Raw genomic sequence first — 20,289 nt, 5'->3', positions numbered from 1 at the left:
ATTTAACACAGAAGATGATTTAGCTTACAGTTCTGGAGGCTGAACAGCATGACGGCATAGTCTGTTACTTCTGGGGAGGAACCCATGGTGGATGGAGTCCCATGACGTGGAAAGGGTCACATGGGAAGCAGCGAGGGCAAAAGCAAAAGGCAACAGCTAAAATCTCTCCAATAAGTAATTACAACCAAGCAGTTGGTTCCCATTCTCATGGCTTATCTAGTCCCATGCCTGATTAATCCCTTCACAGAGCTGTCTGTGCACAGTGATCTAACTATTTCACATTATGTTCAGCAGGACCAGGCCTCTAGCATCAGAACCTAGGCAGACACCAGATCCAACCCCAGTCCAACTCCTGATGCTTTGGAGACGAAGCAGCGTTCCATTCCCTGAACAGAGGAAAGATGGCTGCAGCAGTGACAAGAGCCACTAACCAAAACACACTGCAGAAAACTGAGACACACTGTACAACAAAATGCCTTATCACAGTAGGACTATGTAAGGTGGTTGATAGATCCAGATTTATCCCTTGCCTGTCATTTAAACCACTGGTGCCAAAATATTCTCTTGATGAAAAATAGGCAATTAGTAACTGTTCATATACGTACCTTCCCTGCTGTGCCTGGAAATGATCTGATAAAAGGGAAGGAAAAGCACAGCTTGTTATTTCAAAGCATCGTACATCCCGACACTAATGCATGCTAACCGACAGAAACTGAACGCAGAGACAGAATTACAAATCTACTAGAAGACAGAATCATAGTTACCTCATTAACACGAGCATCAAACAAATAGCATATTTGAATATATAAAATAAATGAATTCTCAGTTTCCTAAGTGATTGGTTGAATATATTAATGTCTGTTACTCTTTCACACAATGACTTAATCATAAAATATGGCATTCTTATTTTATAAAAAGCCAACTTCTCAAAAGATTTCTTTTTAAATCCAAACTTAAAACAGAAGGAAATTTTACAAATCACTTAGATTCCTGTTGGCATCTTCCCTTGAAGCACATCCGTCCTTACTAGGGCAGTGTCGAGGAAGTCTCCCACGGCATTTGTCAGCAGTGTATCTGAGGCCATGTCTTTTGTGATCAGAAATCCTGTTACCTCTTCAAACCAGGAAACCATGTAAATAGAAGAGATACTGATAGAACCACGTGGTCCAAGTGAGTACCACCTACTCCACAAGATTTACAAGATAATCTCCCAGTAGAGAAAAGGTAGCCTGAAGACCTTTTCATCACATAACATAGTCTTCCTATCCATCAGGAGCAAGTCAGAAAGGATGCAAATGGTCCAGAATTACCATAAGGAAGATCACACACATCAGTAAGAATGGGATGCTTGATGAAGATCAAAAAAGGTGACTGAGCAGGGTGTGGTGGAGCATGCCTATAAGCCCAGGACTTGGGAAGATGAGACAGGAGGACTTCTGTGAGTACAAGGCCAGCCTAGACTACACTGTGAGAGCCTCTCACAAAACCAAATTTAAAAGATGGGCAGTTTGGACATTGCTGCAGAAGCCTTTATGGCTATAGAAAATATATCTCAGTCCTTTTTATCTTTCTTCTTCCCCCACTGTACTATAAATTCAATTTCATGCTATTCTTGCAATAGATGGAAATAACTTCCCTGACATCTTGAAATAGATGTACTTAGTAAAGTGCAGGTCATCTTTGGACCATTTTTGCTGAGACTGGCCATTTGAGAAAACAGAAAAACAGGTCAAGAGATGCAGTTGAGTGGTAGAGCACCTGCCTACACCACACACACACACACACACACACACACACACACACACACACAGGAGAGGGAGAGAGGGGAGGACAGAGAGAGAGAGAGAGAGAAAGAGAGAGAGAGAGAGAGAGATAGAGAGAGAGAAGGGGATAAGAAAACACATTCATATAAAGTCATAAATAGGCCGGGCATTGGTTGTGCACGCCTTTAATCCCAGCACTCGGGAGGTAGAGGCAGGCAGATCTCTGTGAGTTCGAGGCCAGCCTGGTCTACAGAGCGAGTGCCAGGATAGGCTCCAAACCTACACAGAGAAACCTTGTCTCGAAAAACAAAAACAAAAACAAAAAGTCATAAATAATCAGTTGAATATAACATTAGTGGCATGACTGTTGATATACAACACTTGAGTTGAAAATGGGGGGTCGTGCTGCAGAGTTGATTGATGTTTGAGAATATGAAGTATTCCCTGAGCCCTTTTGTGTGCCTCAATGGTACATCCTCTACCAGAAGCCCAGGTTCCTCACAGGATAATAGCAATGGCTTAAGGATGTGGTGATGACTCCTCCCAGATCTTAGGGACAGAACTAGCTATGGGCTTTCTGCAGGGAATTCTTACTCTACTCTATGAAGTATAATCAACTCTTATGTACATTGTTCTGAGCCTACAATTAGTTTTACAGTACACAGTCAAGTATCCCTTTCTCCTTGGCATTGCCTATCCACTCTGGCTGGTCAAAAATATACATTAAGTAATTCTATTTATATTCTATTCAGAAGATGCCTAAAATAATTGTGACAATTTCATCAGCAAATAGAGTTTGGATAGAACATGGAAACTTCCATTTCAAAATCCAGTAGGGATTTGATGTGACCCTTTATTATTTTTTACATATTGGGAAAGCATTTGTGACAATTAACCTTCATTGTCCACTTGACTGGATTTAGAATCACCATGGAAACACACCTCTGGGTGTTATCTGTGCAGTTTCCAGAAGAATTGCCAGGTAGAGAAGATCCATCATGAATGTGGATGGCACTGTGTTACAAGCTTGGGGCCTGGACTCAATAAAAACAAGAACTAAACACCAGCATTCAATTCTGTGGCCTTCCTGACTGTGGATGGAAGGTGACCAGCTGTGTCTTGCTCCTCCAGCCATGACTCCCATCATGATGGACTTTACCTTCAAACAATGAGCCCAAACACACACTTCCTGAATTTGCTTAAGGCATTTTGTCATAGAAAAAAGTGAAGTTTCTAATACAGTCGTTAAGACCTAAATAAGAAAAACAGGTTGGGGCATATCCCAATTCACAACTCCCTAGCAATCTGTTTAGGTTCCAAAGTGCCTGTGGGGCACCTGTGCTCCATTTCCTTCCAGGCTCATCTCCTCTTCTTTGGCCCCTATTATCTGCACAAATTAAGGCATCAGGAGAAAGGAATATCAAATATAAAATTAAATCATGCCTTTGTTTTTAATGGTACTAGGTATTGGGTCTCATCCATGCTAGGCATCTACCTCTGAACTATATCCTTAGTTTTCTTTTACTGTTGGAAAAAGCAAATGTAGATTTATTAGGGGACAATGATAAAGAATTTCCAAGAGTAGAAGCCCCATGGGAGGAATATCCTTAGGCTTTTATTTGAGACAATGTCTAAGCTGTCCAGACTGCTCTTGAACTCACTCTGCAGCCCAGACTTACTTTGAATTTATAATCTTCCTGCATTAGAATCCCACATATCTGGGATTGCAGGCCTGAGTCACCATCGTCTTTAATGTCCTCCGTAATGTTTTAAAAACTCAGTCGGTAAAAGTGTTTGCCTACAATCCTGATGACTTGAGTTTCGTTATCAGAACCAATGGAGGGAGGAGAGAACTGACACCCAAAAGCTGTCCTCTGACCTCTACACACACACACACTGTGGCACACACGCACACAAACACACTCACATGCACTAAACATACAACATACACTCAAGGATATTAAGTAAATTTTTAAAAACCCAGAAAAGAGTTTGGGAAAACCTAAGGTTGACTCTCTCCCTGGAAGGGGCATAGCCCCAGAATGAGTGGTAGTTTGTTTTAAAATGGTTCCTTCTTGGCCCAATCGGTCTCTGGTAAACTCTAGGAGCTAGAGGCAAAGCACAGGCTCATCACTCTAATTGCCCTCAGCCCCTGCATTCCCTCCCTCCCACCTTCTCTCCAATAAACAGGGCTGCAGAAACCTCACCCTGTAGAGGTGAGAGCTGCAGTGAAGATTTGCAAACAACTTTGCCTCCAGGTGCCATTAATATACACACTCAGCATTATTACCTGACCAATTTTGGAAAGGCAGTGAATGTTCTCACTCTTTTCTTTTTCTTTCTTTTTTTCCTTTGCTTTTTAGATTGGGGATTTAGAAAGAGTGAGGTGTGTTAAGATCCAAGGGGACATTTTGATGAGCTTTCTATGTTTGGTCATGTTCAGGAAGTCTATAGTTAAGAGACCAGCTCCATGCTCGACACATCTTCCCCAAGTCTCTGAAATGATCCCTAGCGTGTCATTACTAGCTGAACTTAGCAGCACACAACGTATAACTGCAAGCCCAGTACTTGACAGGCTGAGGCAGGAAGACCACTGTGAGTTTGAGGCTTGCCTGGGGCTATATAGCAAATGTCTGTCTCAGAAAAAATAAAATCTAGATATAGATATATAGAGGACTGTACAGATGGCTCAGCAGTTAGAAGAAGAATTGCTCTTGCAGAGGACCAGAGTTTGGGTCCCATCACCCATATCTGGCAGCTCACAGCCACCTAGAAACTCCAGGTGCAGATGATGTGGTGCCACTGAGTACCACAGGCACTTGCACACACAATTTTTAAAAAAATAAAGAGGGGCTTGGGAAGTGACTTGGTTGTATCGTGCAGAAAGCCTTGCATTCTTATGCCCAGAACTCAGGAGCTGTAGGCCAGGAAAGCAGAAGTTCAAGGTTATCCTCATAGCAACTTTAAGAACACACTGTTCCCTTTCCCCCAGCAAAATGCCATCACCACATAGGCTTGTCGAGAACAGCGGTCATTTATTACACAACCATGCAATTCTCTATGTCCTCAAAATGCTCTGCCTGAGGGGTGAGGTCTTGGCTCAATAGCAAAGCATTTACCTAGCTTATGCTGGGTCTGGGGCCAATCCCCAGAACTTCAGATACAATGATACCTGAAATGTTCCACCCAACAGGAACGTATGGAGCAGAAGCAACAAGTATGCACTCCATTTTCTTTTTTTTTCAAATTTGATTTCAAAGAAGAAAACATAGCAAACTAATTAAATTCATACTAGCTTTTTGTTTTGGGATTGTTTTTGTTTGGTTTGGTTTGGTTGGTTGAGAAAGGGTTTTTCTGTGTAGTCCTGGCTGTTCTGAACTCACTTTGTAAACCAGGCTGGTCTGGAACTCAAAGGTTTTCCTCCCTCTGTCTCCAAGTGCTGGGATTAAAATCATGCGCCACCACCCCAGCACACTGGTTTTTATTTTATCCCCCATCCTACCCCCACCCAGGGCCTCTGACACCTTAGGCAAGTGCTTCACTCTTGGGCTTCACCCTCAGTTGCTCACACTGAATTTCTAAACTGGCCCAAGCCTCCTAACTGGAAAGTACACTTATCTTTGGGATCAGCCCCTGCTGAATTAGCAAGGGCTCCTCTTGGCCCTGGTCGTCTTTGCAGAATCTCTGGATACATTTCAGCAGCAGGGAACAATTCTGGAACTCATGTTTGTCCAATTCCTGGGCATCAGAACACACTGACTTCAGAACGATTCCCAGTGCACATATAGTGGCATTTCAATCCCCAGACAAACCAAACCACTTGCCTGGTTGATCAATCTGTCAAGATGGTGTATGAGAAGATGGTTGTATTTTTGAGGCACATGGCTCTCTTTCTGCTGGAGATACTCTTCTATTGTGTGAAATCCTTTGCCATGGGATGCATCAGTAACAAGCGACTGAAGCTGGGAAGGAGATGGTTTGGGGGTTACTAATTTTCCAAAGCACATTTGTTTTATATCAAAAATTCAAAATAATGGTGTACTCAACAGAAATTCGGTGAGAGCTGGAGATGTGGCTCAGTGGTAGAGCTTTCACCTAGCACAGGCAGGAACTGGGTTCAAGGCCCAGCATCACCAAAGAAATGAATAAATGTAATTTTGTGGCTAGGGATATAGTCCAGCAGAAAGAAAACAACAACAACAACAACAAAAACTTGCCTAGCATGGGAAAGACCTTCTGTGGCAACAAAATCACTGCAAATAATAATTATAATCCAGTGTGAAATAACATGGAGCAAAAATACAATAAAGACATCAGTCTCAAACTACAAAACAGCAAAATGTTTGTTGACAATCACTCAATAAAATGTTAGCTTTCGTTAGCTTTAGACAAAAGGTCTAGACATGGGAAATACAAAATAGCAAAATATTCTGTTGATAATCACTTATCAGGATGTCAGAGCCTTCATTAGCATCAGACAAAAAGTTCTAGACATGGAGCTGGTGGGACTTCTGCAGCAGCTGCATCTCCTGGGATTTCTTAGAGTTCAGACTCTGCACGGACACTGTCTGAGTTGGACAACCATGGACTTAAAGAAACTATGCTTCAATTAGGTGTAAACAGGTGAAGGCACTCTGTAATGTTGCAAAGTCTAAATCAAAATACCCAAGCCTAGGCTCTCCGGTTGAGGGTCAGAAAAATGGATATAGGAAAGAAAATTAGAGGTGATATCCAGAATAAGTCAGAGTCTTCCTTGCCTCAGGTTTTCCACACAGTTATGTCTGGACTCCTGATCCTAATCACTGTCCCTTTGAAAGACCCGCTCGAAATGCCCCTGAGCCCCCTGCCCCGAAGCTGCCGGGGCCTCCCAAGCCTTCACCCCGGCAGGGCTCGCGCCCCCGGCCCGCCCCGCCTGGCACCGCGCCTCGGGGCTGGGGCCGAGCAACGAGCACCAGGTGGGCAGGCCCGAGAACGAGCACCGGGTGGGCCGGCACGAGGGCGAGCACCAGGTGGGTCGGCACGAGAACAAACACCAAGTGAGCCGGCCTGGAGCCCTGCCCCTGAGCCCCCGCCCGAAGAGAAACACTCCGTCCCAAGGTCTCCGCCCCCAAGGTCAGCCATCAGGAAGGGGGGGGGAATTGAGTCTGCTGTACCAGACACCAGACACCAGACCTTGAGAATATGCTGATCTGGAATGGCTCTGTGTCTCATTTGAACCATCCAATGGAAATGATTCTGTATTTCGCCTTATTTGAAAGACTCTGTGTTTCACCTCATTTGAATAACTCTGTACTTTGCCTTATTTGAATAACCCTGTATAGCGCCTCATATACATTGACCAATGGGAATAGCTCTGTATAATGCCTCATTAGAATTATCCAATAGAATCCCTGCTCCTAGCTTGCGCCTTTTTCCCTATATAAGGACCCCTTTCCCTTGGCTCGAGGCGCTTAGCCACACAGAGGCTAAGTCGCCCCGGGTACCCGCGTCTCCAATAAAGCCTCTTGTTTTTTTGCATCCAGTTCGTGGCCTCGCTGATTCCTGGGTGTGGGTCTCCCTCTACAAAAGTACCTCTTCGGGGGTCTTTCACCTTCCATGAAGCTGACCCAGAAGTCGGTCAAGCATCAACTTAAAGGCAGGACCTCTGGGACCACCTTAAACGCAGAAGACCAAGTACTTCCTTGTACTACAACCCTGTTCTGTTGGGTTTGACACCTGTTGTTTGGCTCTGGGCAGGTCCTAAGTTCCCTGAGGATAGGCACTGAATTTATTTTATTCTGAACTGGCTACTGTTACTTGGAATAAATGCTGGGTGCAGTATAATTTACAGTAGGCTCTGGGGGGATAGTTGGAGTGAAATGTCACAGGATGGTTATCACTTGGTACCACCATACAGAAAGATAAGATTTCTCTGCTCCAGGCTTAACAACAGCAGTGAGGAGGACCCACCCCAAACTCCCAACAATAACACATATGGAACAGAAAATAAACTTCATTACCCAGAAAGCACCTCGGGTCCTGCCAGTTCCAGTGTCCTCCTTAACAGACTGCAGAGGGTTTTTGTTTTTCTGTGTGCAATAAAAAGATGTTCTTTAAAAAATAAATAAATAAAGTCAAAAACACGTTTCAAGTCCTAAAAATAAAAAGGAAATTTTATGCTGCTTTTTTTGACAGGTCTTGTTGTTTACACAAATCACTAATCATAGGTTTAAATAGGATAGGTTTTTTTTTTTTTTTAATCTCCTTGTACATGGTCGATGTGAAAAAGAATACCATCTCAAGAGTAAAAAAAAAAAAATCTGAATAAATGTCCATCCAAGATAAACAAACTTTACAGAGAGCACCATGATTTAGACAAGGGCTTTGCGTTAATAAAATTCATGTTTAAATTAAAATTCACATTCAAATTTGTATTACAAGTTATAATAAGGAATTAGATTCAAAAAGTCCTTGTATTTGTGACATAAACTTTAACATTTAACATCCGGGCTTTTATAGTGAAATTTCAATGTTCAAATGGCCACAGCACACAAAAGAGATTTCCAAACTTGAAGTGAGTTGGGACATTTTCATCAAGGGCCATTGTCTGGTCGAAGGTTTGGCTTTTACATACAGCCACCAGTTTACCCCTGACAATTTCATGGAAAAGTACAAGGTACTCAAGATAAATCTCTGCTAAATGGCTCTTTTAAGTCATACTACGGTGGTATAGCCAGCACTTGGGAGGTCAATCAAGAGTTCAAAATTATCCTCAGCTACCTGGGGAGACTCTGCAGCAGCCGGGGCAAATGAGACCCTGTCTCACACAAGACAAGAGAACATCTACTTTAGGTTCACAGTCCTACTTCTAGGGACTCAATTCAAATGCGGACTGTATTTTTGCTGTATTGTTACCATCATTATGTATAGATAGTAGAAATCAAAAACCCATGTTCATCTAGACTTAAGTTTTTCACTAGCGGGCTAGCCAATGATGGGTAACGAAGAGCTGAAAAGAGGGCGCTCCAGGGGAATGAAGACCCTATCTGTCGCCAGGAGTGTCCTTTTCTTACTAGTGACTGGGTTTCGAGGACCGGGAAAGAGAGAGGTCTGCAGAAGCGAAAATCGCACAATAGTTCTCTCAAAAGAGCTGTGGAGTTCAGTCCCCTATTTACCCTTCCCAGTGGCTTTTTGAGCCGAGGATCATGAGTCCTGTTGTTTCCCCATCTTCCTGAACGCTGCCAGTCAGTGCCAAGCACACCCAAGAGGTTGATGCGCCCCAAGGTACCCCAGTATCCCCCCCCACCTCGCCCGCCGCCAAGAACTTGTCTGGACGCCCAAACGGTGCTGCGGTTCTGCGAAGAGAGGACAGTGCTCCTTCCGCCCGGGGACCCTAGAAGGGAGGCTGGGCTCCTCACCCCTCCCCATGTCACTCACTGCTGGCATCTCGAAGCTTCTAGCGACAGTGTCTCCAGTGCCTTCGCTGCCCAGCTCTGCAGCACCGCTCACTCCTAGGAAGTCCGAGATCCCGCTTGAGATCTGGGTGATTCTTGAAGTTCAGTCTTCTCCGGGAACTCCAATTAGATGAACCTGCTACCGAACTCTATACTAGACTCCGGTGTTTGTAATTCTAGAAAGCGCGTGAGTAACTAGAACAACAGGATCAGGCTGCCCGCCTGGGCGCATACCTGCAGGGAAAGAGCACACAGGCAGGAGCGAGCGGTTCCGAACTCGCACCGTTGTGGCGGAGAGTGCTCTCTGGAAACTGACCAAGTTGCTAGCTAACCTGAGATACTATGGGGGTTTGGGATTGATTTGGTTTCAGGGTCTCATTCTGCACTCTAGACTCACCAGGAACTCTCTAAGAACATCTTAGAAAGCTGGGATTACAGTGTGAGCCACCAGGCCAGGCTCCCTGCTTCACCTTGACCAAACAAAAGGTCCCTGGGAAGAGGGATTCATGTTCAGAAAGTGTTGTGGTCCTTCTGAACCGGACTTGTACCTGAAATTACTAATACAACCCTGATACCATAAAATAAAGTGTTATATGTTACCTTCGTCAAAGGAAGAAGGATCGTATTTATTTTTTGAGAATCACTCTGTAGTCCAGGCTGACCTCTCACCTCCATCTTCCATGGTGCTGATTACAGACTTGAACCACCTGAGAGACAATTTTTTTTTAACTAGCCTGTTCTCCAACCATTTCGTGTGTGTGTGTGTGTGTGTGTGTGTGTGTGTGTGTGTGTGTGTTCTAGAAACAGGCTGCTTTTTTTGTTGGGATACCAAATATGTAAACCCCATGACAAAACAAATAGTATTATGGTTTTTCTTTGTAAGGAAACGGTGCTGGAGAGATGACTCAGCCAGCCACAGAGCCTGGGGATTTGACCTTGATCCCCAGGTTCCAAATGGTAGAGGGAGAGGACTGACTCCTTTAGTAACTTGTGGCATGTGTGTACTCCCCCTCTCCCCAACACACAGATAGGTGCCCCCCATTCCAAACATTCCTTGTGTAAACCCTGACTTGTATTACAAGGAGACACAATTTTATGCTGTGATGCTTACAGAAGACATTTGCCTTCAGGAACAAATAACGCACGATTGTAACTACAAGCCCTGCTAGTAAGCCCAAACTTGCAAGCATGGCAGTTTGTCTAACCAGCACTGGTCGCATCAGCTCCTAGAAAATGTGATATCAATACACTGTAGTTAATTTACCTATTTTAATCTTGCAAATCCAGAGGCTTGCTCCTTCCTCGAATTAACAGATTCTTACATATTAAATAGAGATCCAGAATGTGACAGACATGAATGTAGAGTATTTTAAGTCAATGCAAATACTGAAGTAGGAAGGAAAATATAACCTCTACAAAGCGGTGATCAAAATCCAGCTTAAATGTATTTTGCATGAGAAAATAAAAATTATTTTTAAATATCATGCAAAAAACATCATTTTCAGAATTTGGGACAAATCATATATTTCCAAACCCTCCTGCATTGGCAATGCATCCCAATCTTCAGAAGTTATTAAAAGCAACAAGGCAGACTTCAATACATCATAATTTATTTATATTTTCACTTTGATTATCTTCTTTTACTAACATATTTTACTCCCACACAATTATAGGGCAACCTGAAGCCCTGAAGATTTGGGGGGGGTTTTCTTTTTTTATTTTTTTTATTAGTTCAAATTAGGAACAAGCTTGCTTCACATGTCTGAAGCATGTGTTTTAACTCTTCACAAACTAAATACCTTCTTGCTGTTTGGTTTTGTTTTCTTAGCCCGGGTCTCATGCAGCCTGTTAGGGACTCAAACCTTTGTTCCTTGTGCATCTTTGTCTCCACTACTGAGGTTACAGGATTGCACCATCACCCTGGGCTGAGCATGGAGGAGCAGGTTGTTTCCTTACTCCTCCCAAGCAAGCTAATCAGCCTTTAACGCGTAAATTACATTTTCTGTTTGTGTGGTGGAGGGCGGAGCACCAGTCTCCAGGAGTCTGTCCCCTCCGTGGTCTGTGGGATCCGTGGGGTCCAACTCAGACTTTTAGGCTTGTTTGGCGAGTGCTTCTACCCATTAAGCCGACTCGTGGGCCCATCATTTGTGGTTTTGAAGGATCCGCGGCTCTAGAAATCTTTCAAAAGGATAGAGATAGGAACACTCTAACGATGTTTGCATGCATATGGTCAGAAGTTGATCTTTATCCGTTTTCAGAGGTCATGTTAAATGGCTGTTTTTGAAGTTATTTTAAATATGTTCAAAACATAGTCTTAAGCTATCAGGTTTAATTTTAAGCAAGCGGTTTAAATTTATTTTAAAAGTCAATAGTTTAAACTTAATTTTTGAAAGACAAGCGACCAAGAAAGCAACTGAATGGCAGTAGCCTGGACCTTCACAGTCAGTAACATGAGGGCGCACTGGAAAGTGGAGACAGTCGTTGTCCCCCAACTACACTTCAGTAAAGTCCCTGTGAGAGCGATTTTTTAGAAAAGAACTTTGATGAAATGGTCTGAAGATTAACAGCCATCTGCCCAGGACTTTTCGTATTTAAAATAGGAATCCAGCTTCATTCTGGAAGAAGAAAGCTCAGGAAATGCTCCCAGCGGGCACCCTACCCCGCTTAGGCTGCTGGGAAGCCTAGCTTTCTCTTGAGCTGACTCTCCCTTGCAAGCTCTTCACTGGGAGGGAGGTAGAGGCCCTGGAGTGTGCAAGATGCTGTTTCAGGAGGTTGCGGCACAGAAAGCCCGGCTCTTTTGGGCTTTGCACAGAAGTGGGGATTACTCCCACAGGAGGCACTTGCCTGGCACTGCCCAAGCAAAGTGGGACCTGTGCCGCCTTGCTGGCTTAGATGCCAGTGAGCACCCCAGAACGGCCCTGAGCTGGGAACACCTCCGCAGACAGTGACCTGCATTGTGGGATCTGCTCTCTTGTTTTTATTTATTTATTCGCTTATTTACTTACTTATGTATCCATTTGTTTTGGCTAAGACCAAATGGGAGGGTGCCAGCTGCCAAGCAAGCACGGGAGGAGATTCTGGAAGCCCACCTTTGCTCATGGTCCGGAATCCCGCACTGCAGTGGCCGGAGAGATACTTGTGGCTTTCTTATATTGAGTGCTCTTATATTGAGAGACGTCGCCTCAGGTTGGGGGAGCTTTCAGCATCCTAGACAACATTCTCTGGTCCTCTTCCTAAACCGCTGAGGATAAAAGTGATCTAGGGATAGCAGCGACAATGGCAATACAGTCTGTTTAACATGGGTGTTCCTATGGGTGGCAGCTGAGAGCTCACAAACCCCTGGCCTCTCTTTAACTATGGATGCTGAGGGAGAGAGAAAGGAAAGGGACTCGGAGCTCCAGCTGCAGAGTTTACTCTCCTCCCTCCCTCCCTGTCTATCCCAGTGTCATCTGACACCAACCTCCAGGTCACTTCCCACAACTTTTCCCGGTGGTCACGACTGTCCCAACCTCAAGTGTGCCTGGGCTTGAGAACTTACTGGAATACTAAACTTACTCTCTGACCGAACCACGGAGCACACAGACTTGGGAACAGCAACTACTGCAGGAACCCAGAGCTCCAAGGAGGCTGGCCCCTAGGCTGCAGGTGCTGGTTGCTGGCTCTCTCGCCTTTCCCACCGCGCACTAGAACCTGCTGGGGGCGGGGGAGGGGGCGGGGGAGCGGACGGGACGGGACGGGACGACACTTTGCTGGAAACCTTTGCTTCCAGAGCCCCAATCCAAGCCCTCTCCAGAACCAGCAGAGAGTTTGACAGTCGGTTTTGGTTTCCAGCATAAATGAAACTGCACCCTACTTGCTCCCCACAGCCAACTTCTTAGCTTCAGTTTCCCTTAGCTCAACGGTTCACTAACTCTTCCCTGACTAGGTGGAGAAGCCTGTGGCTGGACCTTCAGGTGCTGGAGAGTAGAGGCAGAACAGCAGGGTAGCTCCAGTGTAACCCTGCTGAAAGGTGCTAGCATTCAGAGGGATCTCTTTCAGCACTACAGGCAAGGACAGGGCACCACCTGGACACCCCTGCCCCCTTTCTGTCTCCGGCTCTGTCTCTCTCTGTCTTTCTGTGTCTCTGTCTCTCCCTGTCTCTGTCTCTCTCTGTGTGTCTTGTCTTTCTCTGCCCCCCTCCTATCTTTCTCCTCCTTCCTTCCCCCTTTCCTCCTCCTTTTCACTCACCGCCCTCAGCCTACTTTTCATTTTTGGGAAGGAGTCACCCTGTGTACTCCTTGTTTTTATTTCTCTTTCAGGATCCTGGTTAGAGAGTACTGGAGGCCACTGCCGATGCCAGGAGACCCCACACAGGATGCAGACTCTGTGCTTTCCTACGGGATGAAACTCACGTGGGACATCAATGATCCACAGATGCCTCAGGTGAGGAAGACACTGTGCTTTGGGTAAAATGTGACACTGTCCAGCCAAAGGGAAAACTGCAAGTTAATTCATGCTGAGACCACACACACACACACACACACACACTCACACACGCACACACTCACTCACACGCACACATCCCAGCCCTTCTGACTAACTGGGTGAGTGAGCTAAACTGCTTATATGACCTTGAGAGAAACCTCGAACTTTTGTTAATCTCAGGCTGCTGTCTGGTCATCAAATGATGAGATTAGATAACAACCTCAAATTTTCCTCAGATTTACTGTCATCCTGTATCGTGTGCGCGTATGTGTGTGCGTGTGCGTGCGTGTGTGTGTGTGTGTGTGTGTGTGTGTGTGTGTGTGTGTGTGTGTTGTCAACATATTAGTGGAAATGAAACCTAATTTCAGGTACACACACACACACACACACACACACACACCTGTAATTCTGACACTCAAGATGTAGAGTCAGGAGGATCAAGAGTTCAAGGTCATCCTCACTTATATAGTGAGGCCAGCCTGGGCTACACAATAGCTTGCCTAAATAAATAAATAAATAAATAAATAAATAAATAAATAAATAAATAAATGAGCTAATAAATAGAAAATGCTCAGTAAAGGGTCATTTATGTTGAAACTTTATAAAAAAGAACATTTGTCATATTTTAAATAAAGCCTGAGGCAAAGGCCATCAGACTGTTGCTAAATTCATGCTCGATATTTAGATATGACACATTATTCCAAACTATGGTCCTTTGCTGAGGAGGATGGCAATCCCAGGTTGCTTGGGTGGGTCAGGTAGTCCAGTGTCAGGCATGGTCCCCAGTCCCCCAAAGCTCACAATTTTCCCAGAGGATTAGGTCCTCCAGGAGAGTACCCTTTGAAGTTTGCAGATCTAGGTCAAGAGTACAAGAGGAAGCTTGCTGTCTGTGAGCTTTGTTGTTCCCGGGATCATGGTTGACATGATTGACAGGTTTGGGACAGAGTGCCAAGAGCTTTTGGAGAAAAAGTACTGACCCCAAGATATTCACAAGTTAAACTGTATTTCAGCGGAAAAGTGTTCTGACCTCTTTCAGCCCTGACTCCCGTAAGATTTGAAAATGTTTTCAGCATCTAAACATACCAAAAAATGAAATGTCAGCCTGAAGGAGCCCAAAACTGCAGCTCAAACATCTGTAGCCAGGCCCTGGTAGCTGTGTGAACTTTGACAAGTCAATTGGCCTGTCTGGTCTCTGTGAACTACTCTATAAAATGGGCCTGATAATTCCCCTTATTGCCCACACGTAGTATGAAGGTTAGATATATTAATATGCATATTCCACTTGGAAATCTTATAAATGACAGTACCTCATAAACATGCATTATTTAGAATCCGCCAGGCATGTGACTGGCGATTGACATTGTGTACTAGAATAATTTGGGGGAAATGAAGATTTCTAGAGTTACAAAAAAGCCCTGTTTATCTTTCAGTGCTTGGAGGAAGTTAAAGGCAGGGTGCCTGTGGTTCCTGCTCCCTAAGTCCTCTTCTGTGACCTTCTTTTCCCAGGAACCAACCCACTTTGACCACTTCCGGGAGTGGCCTGATGGCTACGTGCGCTTCATCTACAGCAGCCAGGAGAAGAAGGCTCAGCGCCACCTGAGTGGCTGGGCCATGCGCAACACCAACAACCACAATGGCCACATCCTCAAGAAGTCCTGCCTGGGCGTGGTGGTGTGCGCAAGCGCCTGTGCCCTGCAGGATGGCTCGCACCTGCAGCTGCGGCCAGCCATCTGCGACAAGGCCCGGCTGAAGCAGCAGAGTAAGGGCAGGACAGCACCCGCCAGGAAGGGTGGCTTTGCAGTCCTGGATTCTCTGTTCCCGGCTGATATGTCACTTCCTTCAGAAGGTGCTGGCCTGTAAGCTGAGCTTAACATTTCTCCCTCTTGTATTTGCAGAGAAAGTTTGTCCCAACTGTCACTCAGCTTTGGAGCTGGTTCCTTGCCGAGGGCACAGCGGATACCCTGTCACCAACTTCTGGAGACTTGATGGCAACGCAATATTTTTTCAGGTAAGTAGCATCAGACACCATTTGCACTAAATATTTTTACCATACAGTGTGGAGTAAACTGCCTGCCATCTGTCCTGAAGATTAAATGACAGATACCCCGTGAATTCACTGGTTTCTTAGGAGTCAAGTGATAGACTCTTGACCAGATTTTGTTGGTTTCCCAGAGAAAGTCCAGCTGCACAACCCAGCCTGACCTGGCACTTGCTAGGTAGCCCAAACTGGCCCTGAACTCATGATCTTCCTGCCTTAGCCAGCTGAGTGCTGGAATCACAGCCGTATGCCACCTTGCATGGCTCGGTGTGTTCTTAAGGGCCAGATTATGAACCCAGTCACACTCATGTGACAGAATAAGTGTGTTGCCAGCTACCTTTTAAGTTATCTATTGTCCTTGTTGGATTTTTGTTGTTGTTGTTGTTGTTTCCTTTGAGAAACAGGGTCTTGATAGGTAGCCTAGGATGGCCTGGAACTCACTATGTAGCCCAGAATGGCCTAATACATACTGTGAACCTCCTGACACAGTCTGCCAAATTCTGGGATAACAGGAAGGGACTACCACAAACAACTAAGATGTCTAATATTGGTGCTGTTTTATTTTGAATAACACTTTGTAGTTTTGAATAGAAGTAAAAACAAACAAACAACCTTAGCAATCAAGAAAAGGCATCATCCGGTTTGGACCAGCTCCTAGCACTGCTAACTTCCTTTTAGAGAAATGGATAGACAACTCAATATCTTCATTGACACAGGCCAAAGGGGTTCATGATCACCCCAGACCAGAGAGTAAGTCAGAGACAGAAGCTAGAAGAAGTTCCTTCAAGAGACAGATGGCCTCTTTCTACCAACCACAGAAAAGGAGTTCCAGAGAGCCTGAGATAATGGGCACTGACACCACCTGGAGCTCCGCAGAGCCTGAGGTAACTAACGGGAACTAACACCCCTGAAGGTCTGTGCTCACTTGACAGTTAACTGAAAGATGAATGCCATGTACCAACTGCAAATATCATTAAATCAACACTTGGCTGGGGGCACTAATTAATCCCTTTTTTAAAATAGGCAAGTGATCCCTACAGGCGATGACGTTAGGATGTCTGCTGACTTGTACAAAGGCAGTTGTCCCACAGTAATAAATATAGAGCACTCTCATATCTCACTGCCTTCCTGAATCCACCCTGAATATTCTGTATTCTGTAGCTGTCTTTCTCTTACACAATACCATGATAAAGTTTAACTTGTAAACTATAACAAAAGAACAATTATAGCCATACATTATAATTCAAGTCATTTTAAACTTATACGTGCTGTTTATTTTTGCAGTGTTCCACTGGGTGGCGGCGGCGGCGGGGGTTGGGGGGGATATTAAACCAAAACTGAAACCTCAAAAAGCAAAATTGTGCTAAGGGGGGACTATTGTATGTGCATCAACACTGAATTAATAGGGTGACCTTGAGAAGGTTTTTCACGATTTTTGTTGGTTTTCTGTTACTGAAACAAAATACTTGAGACAATAAACCTTCAGAGAGGATAGATTTGTTTGGGTTTATGGTTTTAGAAGTTTGCAATCTGGTTCTGGTGATCCTTGCTTTAGAGCCAGCAACAAGGCAGTTCATCATGGTGAGGAGTGCATGATGGGAGATGCTCTTTACCTCATCACCTGAAACTAAAGAGAAAAAAAGAAAAGAGGGAGCCAATTCCCAACTGGCTCAGACTCTGCTGACGACACACCCCCGGTGACCTACAATCTCCTCCTATATCCCACCACTTTAAGAGTCCGCCATCTCTTGATGGTGTCACACTGGGGACCAAGCCTAAAACACATGGAACGTTGGAGGATCCTTAAGATCCAAGCACTAGCAGCAGTGTTTATGGAGGAACAGATAAGTTTTCCCTAGTCAACCTGATCCCATTTGCATTTCCCCCAAACCGTGCCGAGCAGGCAGTGAGCATGTGCAGAGCAGACCCTGGCATTGTTCAAGCCCTTCCACTTGCCAAGTGCTGATCTAAGAGTTCATGCATTTCAGGGTCACAGAAACCCTCTGAAGAGCTGGCTGCAACTAAATCCTGTACAATGCTGATTCAGAGAAAGAAAACACCCATTTGGTTAGGAGAGACAGGGACAGGATTTGAAGGCAGGTCTGAGTGGCTCCTGGGCCTCCACTATTAGGAACACATGGATGAGAACAGGTGCATCCATTGCTCAGCCACACCCTGCCTGACTATTGGGGACCTTCCTTGTTTCCGCACATCCACCAGCAGCTTCTGGACCCCAGGCCCAAATTGTGAATCTTAGCAGGACCTGGTTCACTATACAGAACCCAACAGCAGGTGTATTTTATTTATGATGTTGGCTGTTGGTATAGATGACTGTGTTCACAACATGTACATATTATATGTCATGGTGGCATGTGTTGTGTGTCATAAGTCTGTATTTGTGACTTTTTTTTTTTTAGGTAGGAAGCACTCAGGATTGCAGTGGAAACCTCAATAGCATGCCTGCCCCGGAAGCCACAGAACTGCTTGATATGACTGTTGATTCCAGCCTCCCTATTACAGGGCAGCCCTGCCCTTCCTTCCCAAACTCTGATGTTCACAGAGTCACCTATGACCTGGCCACCTTTCAAGAAGATGCAATGCTGACCTTTCAGAATTATTCAAATCCAAGAGTCTATTTGCCCAGACCACCTTGGAGCTATGAATTGGCGGGTCCTGTGGGTACAGGTTCAAGTCCGTATCCCACCCTGCATAAAGATTCTTCCAGTGTCCCTGATGACACTGACTGGGTTCATCTAAACTCACTACAATATAATGTCAGTTCATATGGCAGCTATGAGAGAAGCTTGGATTTCACAGCTAAATATCATGGCTGGAAACCTACACACAGAAAACCTGGCCTTGAAGAGAGAGTTGATTATGGGCAATGCCAGGCTGTGACCACATGCCCTTATTACAACCCAGAGCTGCCCTGCAGGTACCTGCCAGTGCCACCAGCAGGAACCCAGGCCCTGCAGACCGTGATCACCACCACAGTGGCCTACCAGGCGTACCAGCACCCTGCTCAGAAACACAGTGACAGCATGAAGGAGGTCAGCAGCCTGGCCAGCTGCACATATGCCTCTGAGAACCTCCCAATGCCCATCTACCCACAAGCCTTGGGCCCTCCAGATGCAGCCACGCAGGCAGCCTCTCCTCCGGAGAGAGCCCCCATGAAACTTCCAGGTGATTGCCAGGTCCTCAGACCCACTCTGGCTTTTCCTCAAGAGACAGATCCCTTCAGGACAGATGGAGCAGATGCGTGGGATGTGTGTCTGTCTGGGGTGGACTCTGTGACAGGTTACTTGGATAGAACAGGGCAGCCTTTTAACTTTGACAGTGAAGACTTTTAGAAGGATTCCAGGGAACACACCCCATGATAATGGAGTGCATGCAAGAAAATCCACGCAAAAGGGCAACCACCGATTGTTGAGATTAATTCACTTTGTATGTTTCATTTTATGTGTGCGCGCACACACACACACACACACACACACACACACACACACACACAGAGTTAGTATAAGGGTAAGCTAAGGATATTAGTGTGAAATGGTAGACAGGATGCTGGAGTTTGCTCAGCATTTTGAAGCCCACCTCACCACATAGGCTATTGGGAGTGTGAGTCTTCCAAATGAACACATAAATGAGCTGAAGGCCTGTAACACATGGGCCTGACTTCCCTTAGCTTACTAGCCAAGGTTCCTATTCTTTTTTTTTTTTTTTTCCATCTCAGGAGGGCTCTCCTGAGTCTGGAGACCACAGTTTATTCAAGCATCCTCTTAAATAGCTTTCCAACAGTATGGGTGATAGCAGAAGATATCTATTATCGTGTTAAAAGCTGATATCAACCATTTCCTTTAATCCTAGAGGCACCCCTAAAACTGCAAGTCCTCATCAGCCTCTAACCAGTCCCTAGGCAAGAATACAAGCCCTCAGAATAGGTATGGGCCCACCCAGGGTCTAGGTCTGTTGTTATGCAAACTAGGAGACATTCTCCACTGAGGAGAAGAATGGCTTGACATTCTCCAAGCCATCTATCTGGTGGTAACCAGCCCACATCTAAAAGACAATGTGAGATTCTAGCTCTTTGGATAGAGCTTGATGCCTGCATCCAAAATACCATAATTGATATTTTTAGGCCCCAGACATGGGAGTTTCACCATGCTCCAGTGAGTATATGGGCAACACAAACTGAACTTTTTTTTTCCTTTTCTTCTTCTTATTTTGTCTTGGTGGGAAAGGCACAAAAGTGGGGCATGAACCTGGGAGGACTGGTAAGTGAATGTGATTGGGGTGCATTATGTGAAATTTCCAAATAATCAATTAAAATATTATGTAAAAAAAAAAAAGAAAACCAGATTTTCATCAGGCACTTTTACAATGCTTTATGCTAGGAGAGAAAAGGGGAAGGAGAGGCATAAATAAGGAAAGAAAGTATGAAATAAGGATGTTATAGCCAACAGGTTTCACTTTTAAGTATAAGGATATGTGTAAGAAACTAGGTTCCTTTTAATTTTTATTTTATTTTATTAGTTCAAATTAGGAACAAGCTTGCTTCAGATGTCAATCCCTTTTCCCTCTCCCCCCTCCC

General features: G+C 44.9%; 2 protein-coding genes across 2 annotated transcripts in view; one reads left to right on the top strand and one right to left on the bottom strand.

Moving 5' to 3' along the window:
• Positions 1-9,878, bottom strand: part of Sycp2l (synaptonemal complex protein 2 like) — a 64,080-nt gene extending 54,202 nt beyond the window's left edge. The window contains 7 exon segments of the mRNA XM_035441728.1: positions 606-630; positions 1,028-1,132; positions 5,382-5,501; positions 5,588-5,725; positions 7,763-7,853; positions 9,049-9,253; positions 9,866-9,878. Coding sequence (XP_035297619.1) covers positions 606-630; positions 1,028-1,132; positions 5,382-5,501; positions 5,588-5,725; positions 7,763-7,853; positions 9,049-9,253; positions 9,866-9,878 — 697 coding nt within the window.
• Positions 9,879-13,528: 3,650 nt separating this feature from the next.
• On the top strand, positions 13,529-19,048 carry Gcm2 (glial cells missing transcription factor 2). The gene is made up of 5 exons (XM_027410460.1): positions 13,529-13,618; positions 15,167-15,419; positions 15,556-15,668; positions 16,415-16,544; positions 18,120-19,048. The coding sequence occupies exons 1-5, from the start codon at positions 13,529-13,531 to the stop codon at positions 19,046-19,048; spliced, it is 1,515 nt and encodes a 504-aa protein (XP_027266261.1).
• The last annotated feature ends 1,241 nt before the right edge of the window (positions 19,049-20,289 follow it).

The sequence above is a fragment of the Cricetulus griseus genome, chromosome 3, assembly GCF_003668045.3.
Source record: "Cricetulus griseus strain 17A/GY chromosome 3, alternate assembly CriGri-PICRH-1.0, whole genome shotgun sequence".
NCBI lineage: Eukaryota > Metazoa > Chordata > Mammalia > Rodentia > Cricetidae > Cricetulus > Cricetulus griseus.
Note: the sequence above shows the minus strand (reverse complement) of the source record. Positions and strands in the feature narration are given on the sequence as shown.

Excerpts from the sequence above, each read along its gene's own strand:
- Gcm2 (XM_027410460.1), top strand. The coding sequence starts at position 13,529 with ATGCCAGGAGACCCCACACAGGATGCAGACTCTGTGCTTTCCTACGGG. Across the intron at positions 15,420-15,555 it reads GGCCCGGCTGAAGCAGCAGA|AGAAAGTTTGTCCCAACTGT; the intron begins GTAAGGGCAGGA and ends TTGTATTTGCAG. Across the intron at positions 16,545-18,119 it reads TTCCAGAGAGCCTGAGATAA|GAAGCACTCAGGATTGCAGT; the intron begins TGGGCACTGACA and ends TTTTTTAGGTAG.